Source organism: Ursus americanus, chromosome 28 (assembly GCF_024610735.1).
Source record: "Ursus americanus isolate L20-20 chromosome 28, mUrsAme1.1.p, whole genome shotgun sequence".
NCBI lineage: Eukaryota > Metazoa > Chordata > Mammalia > Carnivora > Ursidae > Ursus > Ursus americanus.
The window spans coordinates 34,452,900-34,465,379 of record NC_142154.1 but is presented as its reverse complement, the minus strand read 5'-3'; the positions used below and the strand labels follow the sequence as shown (position 1 = coordinate 34,465,379).

At 50.6% G+C, this 12,480-nt stretch overlaps 1 protein-coding gene across 1 annotated transcript in view; it reads right to left on the bottom strand.

The window, feature by feature from the left end:
• Positions 1-7,545, bottom strand: part of ITGA11 (integrin subunit alpha 11) — a 110,214-nt gene extending 102,669 nt beyond the window's left edge. The window contains exon 1 of the mRNA XM_045810727.2: positions 7,388-7,545. Within this exon, the coding sequence (XP_045666683.2) occupies positions 7,388-7,439 (52 nt within the window). The 5' untranslated portion in view covers positions 7,440-7,545. The remainder of the gene's footprint in view (positions 1-7,387) is intronic.
• Positions 7,546-12,480: the final 4,935 nt, after the last annotated feature.

The window sequence follows — 12,480 nt, the reverse complement described above, 5'->3', positions numbered from 1 at the left end:
TCCACCAAAAAACAAAACAAAACACGAGTAGAGCTAATAAATGAACTCGGCGAAGTCGCAGGATATAAAATATACAGAAATCTGCTACATTTCTACACACTAATAATGCGATGGCAGAAAGAGAAATTAAGAAAACAATCCCTTTGGCAATTGTATCAACTAGAATAAAATATCTTGGAATAAATTTACCAAAGGAAGTGAGAGAAACATTCTCTGACAACTGTAAGACATCGATGAAAGAAATTGAGGATTGGGGCGCCTGGGTGGCTCAGTCAGTTGAGCATCCCACTCTTGATTTCGGCTCAGGTCGTGACCTCAGGGTTGTGAGACTGAGTCCTGCATTGGGCTCCACTCTGGGCATGGAGCCTGCTTAAGATTCACTTTCTCACACTGTTGCTGGGAGTGCAAGCTGGTGTAGATGCTCTGGAAAACAGTATGCAATTTCCTCAAAAAGTTACAAATAAACTACCCTGCAACCTCTAGGTATTTATCCAAAGGATACAAACATACTGGTTTGAAGGGGCACATTCTCCCCAATGTTTATAACAGCAATGTCCACCACAGCCAAACTAGGGAAGGGGCCCAGATGGTCTTCGATAGACAAATGGATAAAGAAGATGTGGTACATATATATACCACGGAATATTCCTCAGCCATCAAAAAGAAGGAAAGCTTGCCATTTGCAACGATGTGGGTGGAACTAGATGGGATTATGCTAAGCAAAATAAGTCAGTCAGAGAAAGACAATGATCATGGGATTTCACTCATATGTGGAATTTAAGAAACAAAACAGGTGAACATAGGGGGAAGGGAAGGAAAAAGAAAATAAGATAAAAACATAGACAGAGGCAAACCACAAGGGACTCTTAACTACAGGAAACAAACTGAGGGTTGCTAGAGGGGAGGGGAGTGGGGGATGGGGTAACTGGGTGATGGGCATTAAGGAGGGCACGTGATTTGATGAGCACTGGGTGTTATATGCACCTGATGAATCACTAAATTCTATTCCTGAAACTAGTAATACAGTATATGTTAACTAAATTGAATTTAAATAAAAAATTATAAATTAAAAAAAGATTCTCTCTTCCCTTCTCCCTCTGTCCCTTCCCCCTGCTTGCACTCTCTGTCTCTCTGTCTCTTTCTCTCAAAAAAAGGAGAGAGATGGAGTAGGACACAAAATAAAAGGGAAAATATAGCATATTCACAGATTGGAAGAATTAATATTGTTAAAATGCCTGTACTGCCCAACGCCATCTACAGATTCAGTGTAATCTCTATCAAAATACCAATAGCATTTTTCATAGAACTAGAATAATCCTAAAATTTGTATAGAGCCACAGAAGACCCAAATAGTCAAACAATCTTGAGAGAGAAGAACAAAGTTGGAGGTATCACGATCCTGGATTTCAAACTATACCACAAAGCTGTAGTAATCAAAACCACATAGCACTGGCACAAAGATAGACACAAAGATCAATGGGACAGAACAGGGAGCCCAGAAATAAACCCACATTTATATGATCAATTAATCTATGACAAAGGAGGCAAGAACATACAAAGGGGAAAAGAGTTTCTTCAATAAATTGTGTTGGGACAACTGGACAGCTACATGAAAGAGAGAAAGAAAGAAAGAAAGAAAGAAAGAAAGAAAGAAAGAAAGAAAGAAAGAAAGAAAGAAAGAAAGAAGGAGGGAGGAAGGGAAGAAGGAAGGAAGAAAGGAGGGAGGGAGGGAGGAAGGAAGGAAAGGGAAGGGAAGGGAAGGGAAGGGAAGGGAAGGGAAGGGAAGGAAAAGAAAGGAAAAGGTGAATAAAAGAAAGAGAAAGGAAGTAAGGAAGAGAAAGAAAGAAAAGAAAAGAAAGAGAAAGAAAGGAAAAAGAGAAAGAAGGCAGAAGAGAGGAAGAGAGGAAGGGAGGGAGAGAGGAACTTTCTTCCACCATATACAAAAACAAACTTAAAATGGATTAAAGGCCTAAACGTAAGACCTGAGACCATAAAACTCCTAAACGAAAATAGGCAGTAAACTCCTGGACATTGGTCTTAGCAATACTTTGTGGGATCTGTCTCCCGAGGCAAGAACAACAAAAGCAAAAATAAACAATTGGGACTACATCAAACCACAAACTTCAGCACGGTGAAGAAAACCACCAACAAAATGAAAGCCATCAAGATCTACTAAATAGGAGAAAACATTTGCAAATGTATATCTGATAAGGGGCTACTACCCAAAATCTATACGAAGTCATACAGCTCAACATCAAAAAAATGCAAGCAATCTGACTTCGAAATGGGCAGATCTACTGAACAGACACTTTTCCAAAGAGGACGTCCAGATGGCCAACAGGCACGTGAAAAGATGCCGACATCACTCCTCATCAGGGAAATGCAAGTCCAAACCTCACTGAGCCCTCACCTCACACCTGTCAGAATGGCTAGGATCGAAAAGACAAGAAATACCAAGTGTTGGTGAGGGTGTGGAGCAAAGGGACCTCTCGTGCTGCTGGGGGAACGCAGAGTGGGACAGCCACTGCGGGAGACAGTGTGGCGGTCCCTCAAAAAGTGAAAAATAGTAAATACCATACGATCCAGTAATTCTACTATTGGGCATTGACTCCCCTCAAATGAAAGCACGAATTCGAAAAGCTATCTGCCCTGCCACGTTCATTGCAGCGTTATTTACAAGAGCCAAGATCCAGAAGCAACCTGAGTGTCCGGTGCCAGACGAATGGATAAAGAAGATGTGGTGTCTGCACCCAACGGAGAGTTACTCAACCACAAAAAATAATGAAATCTTGCCATTCACAGCAACATGGATGATGCCAGCGGGGGATGCACTAAAGGGAAATAAGTCAGAGACAAATACCTATGGTTTCTTTTACAGGTGGGACCTAAAAACCAAAGCAAACGAACAAACAAAATGGAAACAGACTCAGAAATACAGAGAATAAACTGGTTTGCCAGAGGGGAAGGGGGAGGAGGGGTGGACCGAGGAGGTAAAGGGGGTTCGAGGTACAAACCTCCAGTTATAAAAATAAATAAGTCACGGACACGAAAAGTACAGCACAGGGACCATAATTAATAATATTGTCCCCACTCTATATGATGACAGATGGTAGCTGCGCTTACCATGGTGAACGTTTTCCAATGTATGTAAATGTTGAATCACTATGTTGTAACCTGGAAGTAATAATATACAGTATAACAACGGTACTTCTCTTTAGGAAGAAAAAGAAAAAAAACCTCTACCATTAAAAAAAAGAAAGAAAGAAAGAAAGAAAGAAAAAAAGAAAGAAAAGAAAAAAAAAAAAGCCAAGCCAGCTCAGAAGAAAGTTTTGTCCTAAGCAACGAGGGGAGAGGATGGAGGGGAAGTTCCCTGCTGCTGGAGGAAGTTTCCACTACAGGAGGGGAGAGAACGAGCTCCAGAGAGGTCATGAAGAAGGTGAGTCACCGCCTTGAGTGTCTTAAGGCCCACAGCCGTGTGTGGGTGGGCGAGGACAAGGAGAATGGCCAGGAGACAGATAGCCCATATCTGGGGGTCCCGGGTGGGGTGGATGGGCTATGGTGTATAAATAGAAAGAAGGTAAGACTCTACCCCGATCCCTTCAGGGCCCTATGTGGAAGGGCTTCCACATGGAAGGGTCCAGAAGCTCTCAGCTGATGGGGGTAGTGGAGAGGCTTGGCTGACAAGCTCCCAGCAGGGTGGGACAAGCTTCATCTCTTTCTCCGCTCTTCCAAGGCTGGAGAGCAGGGCTTGGGTCTCTTTAGTCTTTGCACACTCATGCTGCCTAGGCCTGTGCTTTTTCCAGACAAGGTTTTCCTGCTGAACACGACTCCCACTCGCAGGGACACATGAGGGCCATGCTGCATGGCCTGGATCCTCTCAGCTCCACAAAGTGCCAGAAGGCTCTCACACGAAGATCGCACTGACTTCCTGAAAGTCAAAACTGCCATGGCAAAAAACATCCCTGAACTCCCATGACGATCAAGAATTTGGGCCAGGTCTTTGGGAGAGGAGCTGGGAACGTTTGGGTTTCCTGGGGCCTGGGCATGCATGCCCCCTCTGAGCCTCCAGTACCCCGGCACCTCCTCTACCCTTCTCTTAGGGACTGGGTTTGGCAGTCACATCTCCATGCACCCTCGACATCCCTTCCTGAATGGTCAGTATCTTGAGTGCTGCTGCTGCTGATGATGATGGAAAAGGGAGACAACCTCCTTGAATGCGTAATGTGTGCTGGAACTTTCCAAGAACTTTATTTACACTTACTCATTTAATCTTTGGATAGCTCTGTAAGTTCTATTATTTTCATCCCCATTTTGCCGGTGAGAAAGCTGAGGCACAGAACCACTTAGTAGTTTGCCAAGAGCACAGAGTCCTGACTGGCAGAGCCCAGACCCAGTCCAGGCAGTGAGACCCCAGGGTCTTCACCCCCACACTGTGCCTGATCTCCCTGTGTGCCTTTATGGAGCCTGGCAGATAATGGGTGCTCAGTAAAGACGGAGGTTTTGAAAGAATCATCACTTATCCGAGCACCTGGGTGGCTCAGTCACTTAAGTATCCCACTCTTGGTTTTCGGCTCAGGTCACGATCTCAGGACCCTGAGATGGAGCCCTGTGTGGGGCTCTGTGCTCAGCAGGGAGCCTGCTTCCCTTCCTCCTCTCCCTCTGCCCCTTCCCCCATTCACACACACACACTCTCTCTCTCTAAAATCAATCAATCAATCTTAAAAAAAAAAAAGCATCACTCATCAACCTTTACTACAGATGTGTTATGATGGAAACTTCTTATCAATGGATCTGCTTTCTCCGGATATCAGCTATAGAAGTCTTTGGACTTGTCCCTTTCTTGCTTTCTTGCTTTCTTTCTTTTTCTTCTTGCTTTCTTGGTAGTTTTGCCCACCCATCACCCTTCCCAGCTTGTAAGCAGAAGCTCTGGCAAGATAGAGGCTCTGAACTCATAATGGTTTCAGTGCGGACTCACTCCCAGCTTGGCCTGTGATAGGTCCCCTGTTCCCCTGCTCAGCCAAACTGTGCTGTCACCGGCAGGCACGCTTCCTGGTAAACCTCACATTGAATCCATGTGATGCACAGTTGGGAGATTGACATCAATCTTGCTCTGGAGCCAGGGGAATGGATTCATCAGCCCCACGAACTTTCCAATTTTCAGAGTCCAAACTAGAGTCACCCTTGTTGTTTTAAACCTTTTTGTTCTTTAATTAGTCCCAGGAAATAACACTTTGACTTACAAACCGACCTACTTGAAGGCCTTTCCACATTCCTTCAAGACCCTGTTGAAATGTTACCTCCTCCTTCAGGAAGCCTCCCTGGTTAATCCAAGTGAAATTGAACTTCTTGTTTGAACCGCAGCCCTTAGCTTCTCTGTGCCGTTCACTCCCTAGTCCTTCTATTTAGCTTTCCCTGGCCTTGCCTTATCCCCAGCTCCAGGCAGGGCCCAGACTGCACACATACTTGGTCCCCACCCCCAGTTCCTTGCAAGCAGATGTCGTTCCAACGTTGATTGATATGTTTAATGAATCCCATATTTTAAGAACCCAAACTGACCAGACATAACTCAAGGGTGGTTTTCTCCATATAAAGGGAATTCTGAGTCACAAATCCTGCCCTGGTCCTTCACCCCACTCCCCTGGCGCACACACCCCCACCCCCATTTCTGCTTGAGTAGCAACAATACTAACAACCATTGCTTCTGTCCTGCTGTGCCCCAAGCCCTGAGTTAAGGACTTTTCTGACAGTGCCTCACTTAATTATCTGGAGAACTTTATGAACGCAGTCCGAATTTCCATCTCCATTCCACAGAGAAGGAAACCTGTGGAAAGATTGCATAATGCACCCAAGGTCGTACAGCCAGTGGGCAGCAGAGCCAGAATGGAAGCCACGTTCTGATTGCACAGACTTCCCTCTCAGCTTCCTGAGGTCCAGACTGACTCCACTGCATCTCAGGGTCGGCGGGATGGTTGCCCCTCTCTGGAGTCACACAGGGGCGCATTCCCTTCTCCTCCAGCTGGATCTCCTTGTGATTCCAAGGCAGTTCCTGGAGTTCTCCTGCCTCCTGTCTAAGTGACCTAGAGTGGGCTTCTCCTCCTCCTGCAGCTGCTTTCTAGATGAATACTGGCCTGGTGGCAACTCTTCCTTTGTCCTCCCCAACACCCCCCCCCCAACAACTTAAAGCATTAATGTTCATTTTGTGGCTCTAGGATCCCAACCGAACTCCATCAGCCAGAGACTGTTGCAACTACAGGCCCTCCCAGAAGCTCTGCTATAGACCGAGTTGGGGGGGGGGGCTGTGCACTTGTTTCCGAGGTACCCCAGGACGGCGGTGAGTGAGCTCGGGCTGGGGGGGTCTCCACCTGTGCTTCCTGACGGCTCCTCTCCCGCTGCCTCCCCATCTGCCCCCCGGTACCGGCCCCAGCCCCAGCCTGGAGCCCATACAGACGGCAGGCGAGGCGCGGTGTCCAGTCGCCGTGGCGGGCTCTGATCCCCGCCGGGGCACTCGGCCGCGCAAAAGAGAGGCCCCGAAAGCTGTCGCCGCCGGTCGAAGTGCGCCGCTGGCCTAAGCCCGGCGCCACAGGTACGGGTCGGGCCGGGGCACCGAGAGTGGAGAAGCCCAGGCTGGTTGCCCCAGTGCCGAGAGCCTAGGGTTGGCCTCTGGCTGTCCGTCGTGCGCCCCGCCGGACCGAGGTCCCCGCCGCGCCTGGACACCTGGATTGCATTAGGCAAGCGGCGCGCGTCTCGGCGACGGCGGCTTCCCCAGATTATTGAATAACTGCATAATTCCAAGCGCCGGTTGCCCAGTCCCTACCCCAAGTATCAGGTAATGTTTCCCGGGCCCTGGCGCCGGGGCTGCGCCCGTCGCCTTTGGCTCGGCCGGCGACCGCACGCCACCGCCTAGGGGCCCCAGCCCTGGGGCTTCGTCCGTCCCCAGCCCGAGGGATTCTGGGCAGCTCGCGGAGCCCAGGTCCCCCCAGCCCTCCCGGGCCTCTGTGTCCCGCTCTCCGAACTTCAGGCGGCTCCCTCCGCAGGCAGGAGGGCGGCCGAGGCGGCGCTTGCTCCGCGCGTCGCGTCCCCTCCCAGCCCGGGCCACGCGCCCTCCGCGCTCCCGGGACGCCCGAGAGTCCCCGGCGCGGCGCCTGGACTGGCCAGCGTGTCCGGCGGGGCCGCTAGCCTTCCGCGCTCCTCTTCAGCTCTCCCCCAACTCTTCCCCAACTCTTCCCCACACACCAAACTCCCGGCTCCAAGCGGCCCGGGCGCGCCTCCCTCTTTTGCGGAGCTTGGCGGAGCAGCTAGACTGCAGGCACTTCCCGGGGGGACCCCTGTGCCCCCCCCTCCCAGCGGCCAAGCGCCCACCCCGCGAGGGACTCCCACGGGCACGTACCTGGCCACAGGCTGAGCGCCCAGGCCACCAGGAGGCCCCTGGGCAGGTCCATGGTGCGCGGCGCGGCGGCGGGGGCCGGGTGCGGGGCGACAGGGCAGCGGGCCGGAGCGGCAGCCTCCTCGCGGGCGCCCCGAGCCTGCACTGCTCGCCGAGCGCCTCGCTCCCTGACAGCCGCCGCTCCTGCGGAGGAAGTGGGAGGGCTCGGGCGGCGGGGAGGGGCGCGCGGACACGCTCGCGCCGGGCTGCAGGCCAGTCTCGGCCCCTGCGCCACCTGGGCAGGCGGCGTGCCGCGCCCCCGCGCCGCCCCCGCACCCTCCGCCCCGCGCCCCCACCCCACCTCTGCCGCGGAGAACTGCCCTCTACACTCCGCCACCGAATTCCACGTCGCTGCGGGACAAGTGGCTTGTATTCCCATCTCCCAGAGGGAAGAGCGTCACAAAGCTCCGAGGGGTATCTCAGGTGACCCGGGGAACACCGACCACGACTCAGGTCTCCCGTGGCCCAGGAGAGCGGTTGCCCCTCAAACGTCAATTCCGAAACGTGCCCCTGCCTGCGCGCCCCGGGGAGCTTGGCATGTAAAGGCCCCAGTGCTTCTTCTGACCCCGGAATAAAGGCAGGTCCCAGCTCCGCCTGCACTGTCGGCCCTTCCTACCTGAGGCACCCAGCGCAACCAGGATCTGGTGCCTCCTTCTCCAGCAGCGAAGCTCTTCTTTGGAACGCAGCCAGCAGCCACCGTCCTTCCTGGTAGCTCTAACCCCTGACAATTAAATCCCATGCACAGTTGTTGGACAAACTTTGCATCAGGACCTGGACCCCATCCGGTAAGTGCAGAGGCTGGCCTGTCCAGCAAGGGGGAGAGCTGAGGCAGAGGGTGGGATGGCCCAGGTGGTGAAAGCTAGAGCATGGGCCCCCCATCACTTTGTCAGGAAAGCCTTCCTTGGCCACCTCCCAAACCCATATCTGCCCCAGGGCACCTGCTCGTTCTCTCTCCTTCGTTGTACTTACTAGTAGAAACCTATACATCAGTTGGTGTGGTCATTTGATTAACTTTCCTCTCCTTGTCCAGACTGAAAACCCCATTAAGGTAGAAATCCCTGTTTGGCTCACAACTGAACGCTCAGCCCTCAGCACCCAGGAACACAGTAAGTGGGTGGGTGGATGGATGGGTGAATAGGTGGATGAGAATTTCCTGTCTGGGAGGGACTGGAAGGGCTTCCCAAAGGAGTTGACATTCAGGCTGGATCCTGGAGGATGAGGTGGGTTTTGAGAAGGCCCAGGTTCATGCAAGTATATTAATGGGTGTTGTGCCAACATTGCTCTCTTCTCTGGCTATCCTGGTTTTTATTTGGGTAACCTCACCTCTCCCACTCAGCCACAGACTTTGGGGAAAGCCGATTCTATCCCTGGGAGGTGTATGTGTGTGTATGTCGGGGGAGGCCTGTGGTTTAGGCTAAAGTGACTCAGTGTATTCCATCCCCTGGCCCTAGTTTAAGAAAGGGAAATGTGACAAAGGAAGAAGGTTTTCTAGGAAACAAGCTTTCTTGCTCTTCTAAAAGGGCCCCTAGAATGAATGAAGGACAATGAAGTAACTTGCCCCTCCCTTCTCCTGCTTGCATGTCCCCTCCCAGGCTGAGACAAAGAATCGTGTAGGCCCAGAAGCTCATAGCGGTTGGGGTAGGGAAGGGAAATCTGGCCTTGGCAGGAGCCAGACAGATGCTGGGTAGCAGAACGGAGGACCCAAGTCCAGGGCGGTCTTGTTGAGCCCCTGAATCAAGCCACCCCTTCAGCCTGCTCCCCTGAGGACGTTCCAGTCCTATGACCAATGAGTCCCCTTTATTGTTTGAGCAGGATTGAGTCAGGAGGCTTTGAACTTCGAGCATCCTAACTGGTAACAGTTATCCATCGAGCTGTAAACCACTGCCTTGCTTCACACAAATTCAGTCTTTCTCTGCTGGTTCTCGAACTCCACGTATATGGGGGTTGCCCGAAGCAAGTCCAAACACTGCTGGCTGAAGGGGCTGTAGGCAGGGGGTGCGCTGCATAACAATTTTGTATTGTGCCCCTCGTTAGCTCCCATTGTCCTCAGTAGGGCCTGAATAAAATAGGTGTGCCTTCCAGTAATCCGGCAGGGTGGGGAGGGGGAGAGGTGTGCCTTCCCTCTTTCAGCAGGCAAAGCAGGCTAGAGGAGCGCACGCTGAAGGAGCTAGGGATGGAGCCGAGAAGACAAGAGAGAACCTCATATTTATTGATGTGATCATTATTATTTAACCATTCATTTTAATAATGTATTACTTAATGACTATTAAACATTGTCAAAATCATCCAGGGCAGCGGCATATGGGTGACAAATGCACGATCCAGATTCGGTCTGGAGAAGCTCAGAGAACCGGACGAAGGGCTTTATGGAAGCTGGGATGTGAGTTGAGCAATGATAATAATAATACTGTGAAGGATTCTTCACATGTATGTAGCATATTTATTTTTCTTGAGATAATTCACAGACCGTAAAATTTGCTATGCAATTCAGCAAGTTTTAGTTTTCTCGCAAGGTTGTGCAATGATTACCACTCATTTCATTGTCATGACCCCCCGAAGAAACTCTGCAGGCATTAGCAGCTACACCCCATTCGCTGACCCAAGTCCCTGGCAACCACAGATCGACTTTTTGTCCGGGTGGGTTTGTCTAGTCTAGGCATTTCCTGTAAATGGAATCACGCAACGCATAGTCTTTTGTGCCTGGCTTCTATCATTTAGCATAATGTATCCGAGGTTCCTCCCTCTTGTAGAAAGGCTCAGTGCCTCCTTCCTTTTTAATGCTAGGTAACACCCCATGGCGGGGATATACTGCATTTTATTTCTCCCCTCGTCGGGTGAGAGGTATTTGTTTGTTCCCACTTTTGGCTGTTATGAATGAAGATGCTTATGAGCATTTGTGTACAAGTTTTTGTGTGAACACACACTTTCAATTTTCCTGGGTATATACCTAGGAGTGGACTTCTGACTCGTACAGAGCTCTATGCTTAATTATTGAAAGAACTAACCACCTGTTTCTTTTTTTTTTAAGATTTTACTTATTTTTTTGAGAGAGAGAGAGTGTGAGCACAAGCAGAGGGAGAGGCAGAGGCAGAGGGAGAAGCAGGATCCCCACTGAGCAGGGAGCCCGATGCAGGGCTCGATCCCACGACTCTGGGATCGTGACCTGAGCCGAAGGCAGACGCTTAGCCAACTGAGCCACCCAGGCGCTGCTAACCACCTGTTTCCCCTGTGGCTCCACCGTTTTACATTCCTATCAGCAGTGTATGAGGAGGTACATGGTGTTTTACCAATTTTGAAATCCCTTTCACACCTGCAATCTAATTTAATGCTCACAAGAGTCCTGCAAGGAATTATATTCACTTGTATAGATAAAAAGACTGTGTTGGTGAGGATTCTTTCAGTTACAAGGAACAGAAACTCTACACAAACTGACTCAAGCAGAAAAGGCAGTGTACGAGCTGAGGTAGACGGGAAGTGCTGCAGGTATGGCTGGATCCAGTGAAACTGTCATCTTTTTTCTCTCTGGCTTCTCTTAGTTTTGCTTCACTCTGCTCTCCTTTCCTGCAGCAGGCAGGATTTCTCTGCCTGCTAGGAAGATGTCGCCGGCAGACCCAAGCTTATACTTTATAGATTCTAAAGGGAGAGAGACAGCCTTCCCTACTAGACCCAGCAGAAAAGTCCAGGGTTTTGATTCATGTCCACTCCAGAGCCAATCAGTATCTGGGGAACACGGTACTATAATTGGCCCAGTCTGTAGCACACATCCAGCCCCGAGGAGTTGGGCAGAGAAGGGCATTATGACGGACAGCCCCACCAAGACCACATATTATAGGAGAAGAGTTCCCTAAAGGAAACAGAAAAAAGGGGATGATGACGAAATCCGTAGTTGCTAAGTCCACTTTAGAAATCTAAGCTCAGAGCAGGAAGGGGTTCACCCAAGATCCCACGGCACCTACGTGGCAGAACTGGGATTCAGGTGTTCCGCCAGGAGACTCAGAGCTCATCACTGCATCACAGCTGGATAGAGGAAGCAGGTGTTTCAGGCGGGACTGTACATGGTTAGCCCAGAGAGGTCCTGGGGCTGGGATCTCTGGCTCCCAAGCTTTCAGTCTAAGCCCCCCCTCTTGGGGGGGGGGGCTCTGACTTCTCTAAAAGGGAAAGGTGGGGGAGATGCTATCCCTCCGAAGGAACCCAGCAGTTCCTGAGCACTGCTTCAGCTAGGACTAACGTGCTCTTCTTCCAGAAATGTACTGGGGGCCGTCTGGCCTGCTTTCATTTTGGAGGGCACCTCTCTCTTTCTCTTCCCTCTGCGTTTTCACCTCGGTGATCTAGCGTGATCAACTAGCTTGCCCAGGACTGAGAGGTTTCCTGGGTTGCTGGATTTTCAGTGTCAAAATCGGAGCCATCCCTGGCCAACTGGGACAGATGGGTCCCCTATCTCTGTCTCTTGGACCTTCTGCCTCCCTTTCTTCAACTTACCTCTCCAAGATTCTTCTCCCGCCAATCCCCCACCAGGTATCTATCCCCTACTCTCTGGCTATTTCTCCCCACCCTTCTGTTCTCTGCTCCCACGTGCCTCCAGTGCAACCACTTACCCTGTCAGCGTGGGGGGGTCCACCTTGGGGGTATCCTGGCTTCTGGGCTCCTCTCCGCCCCCTCAGGTCCCCCTCCTAGATCTGCCCTCCTCCCCGTGCCTTGTCTGTTGGTTTGTCCTTAGGAAATGCAAACTCTCTTTTTAAATTAAGATAAACTTCAGCAAACTTACAGTCCCTGGGAAGACATATCATCTGCAAAAAGAAAAAAAAAAGGATATAATAAATTCCAGTGCAAAAAACAAAGGAAAAGAAAGCTATAGGACTGTTTTTGTTATCTGCTATTTGAATGACACGTGTCACTGTCCCAGGCCAATAATGGGGATGGTGGGCAGGTGACTGTGTCACCCACAAATGGCCTTATGTTTCGGTTTGTCATGCCAGGTCTCATCCTTGCCAAAAGAGGGAAGGAGGTTAGCTTTGAATAAATGTGTTTACCGCAGTAGCTGATGTTTGCCCCGGCCA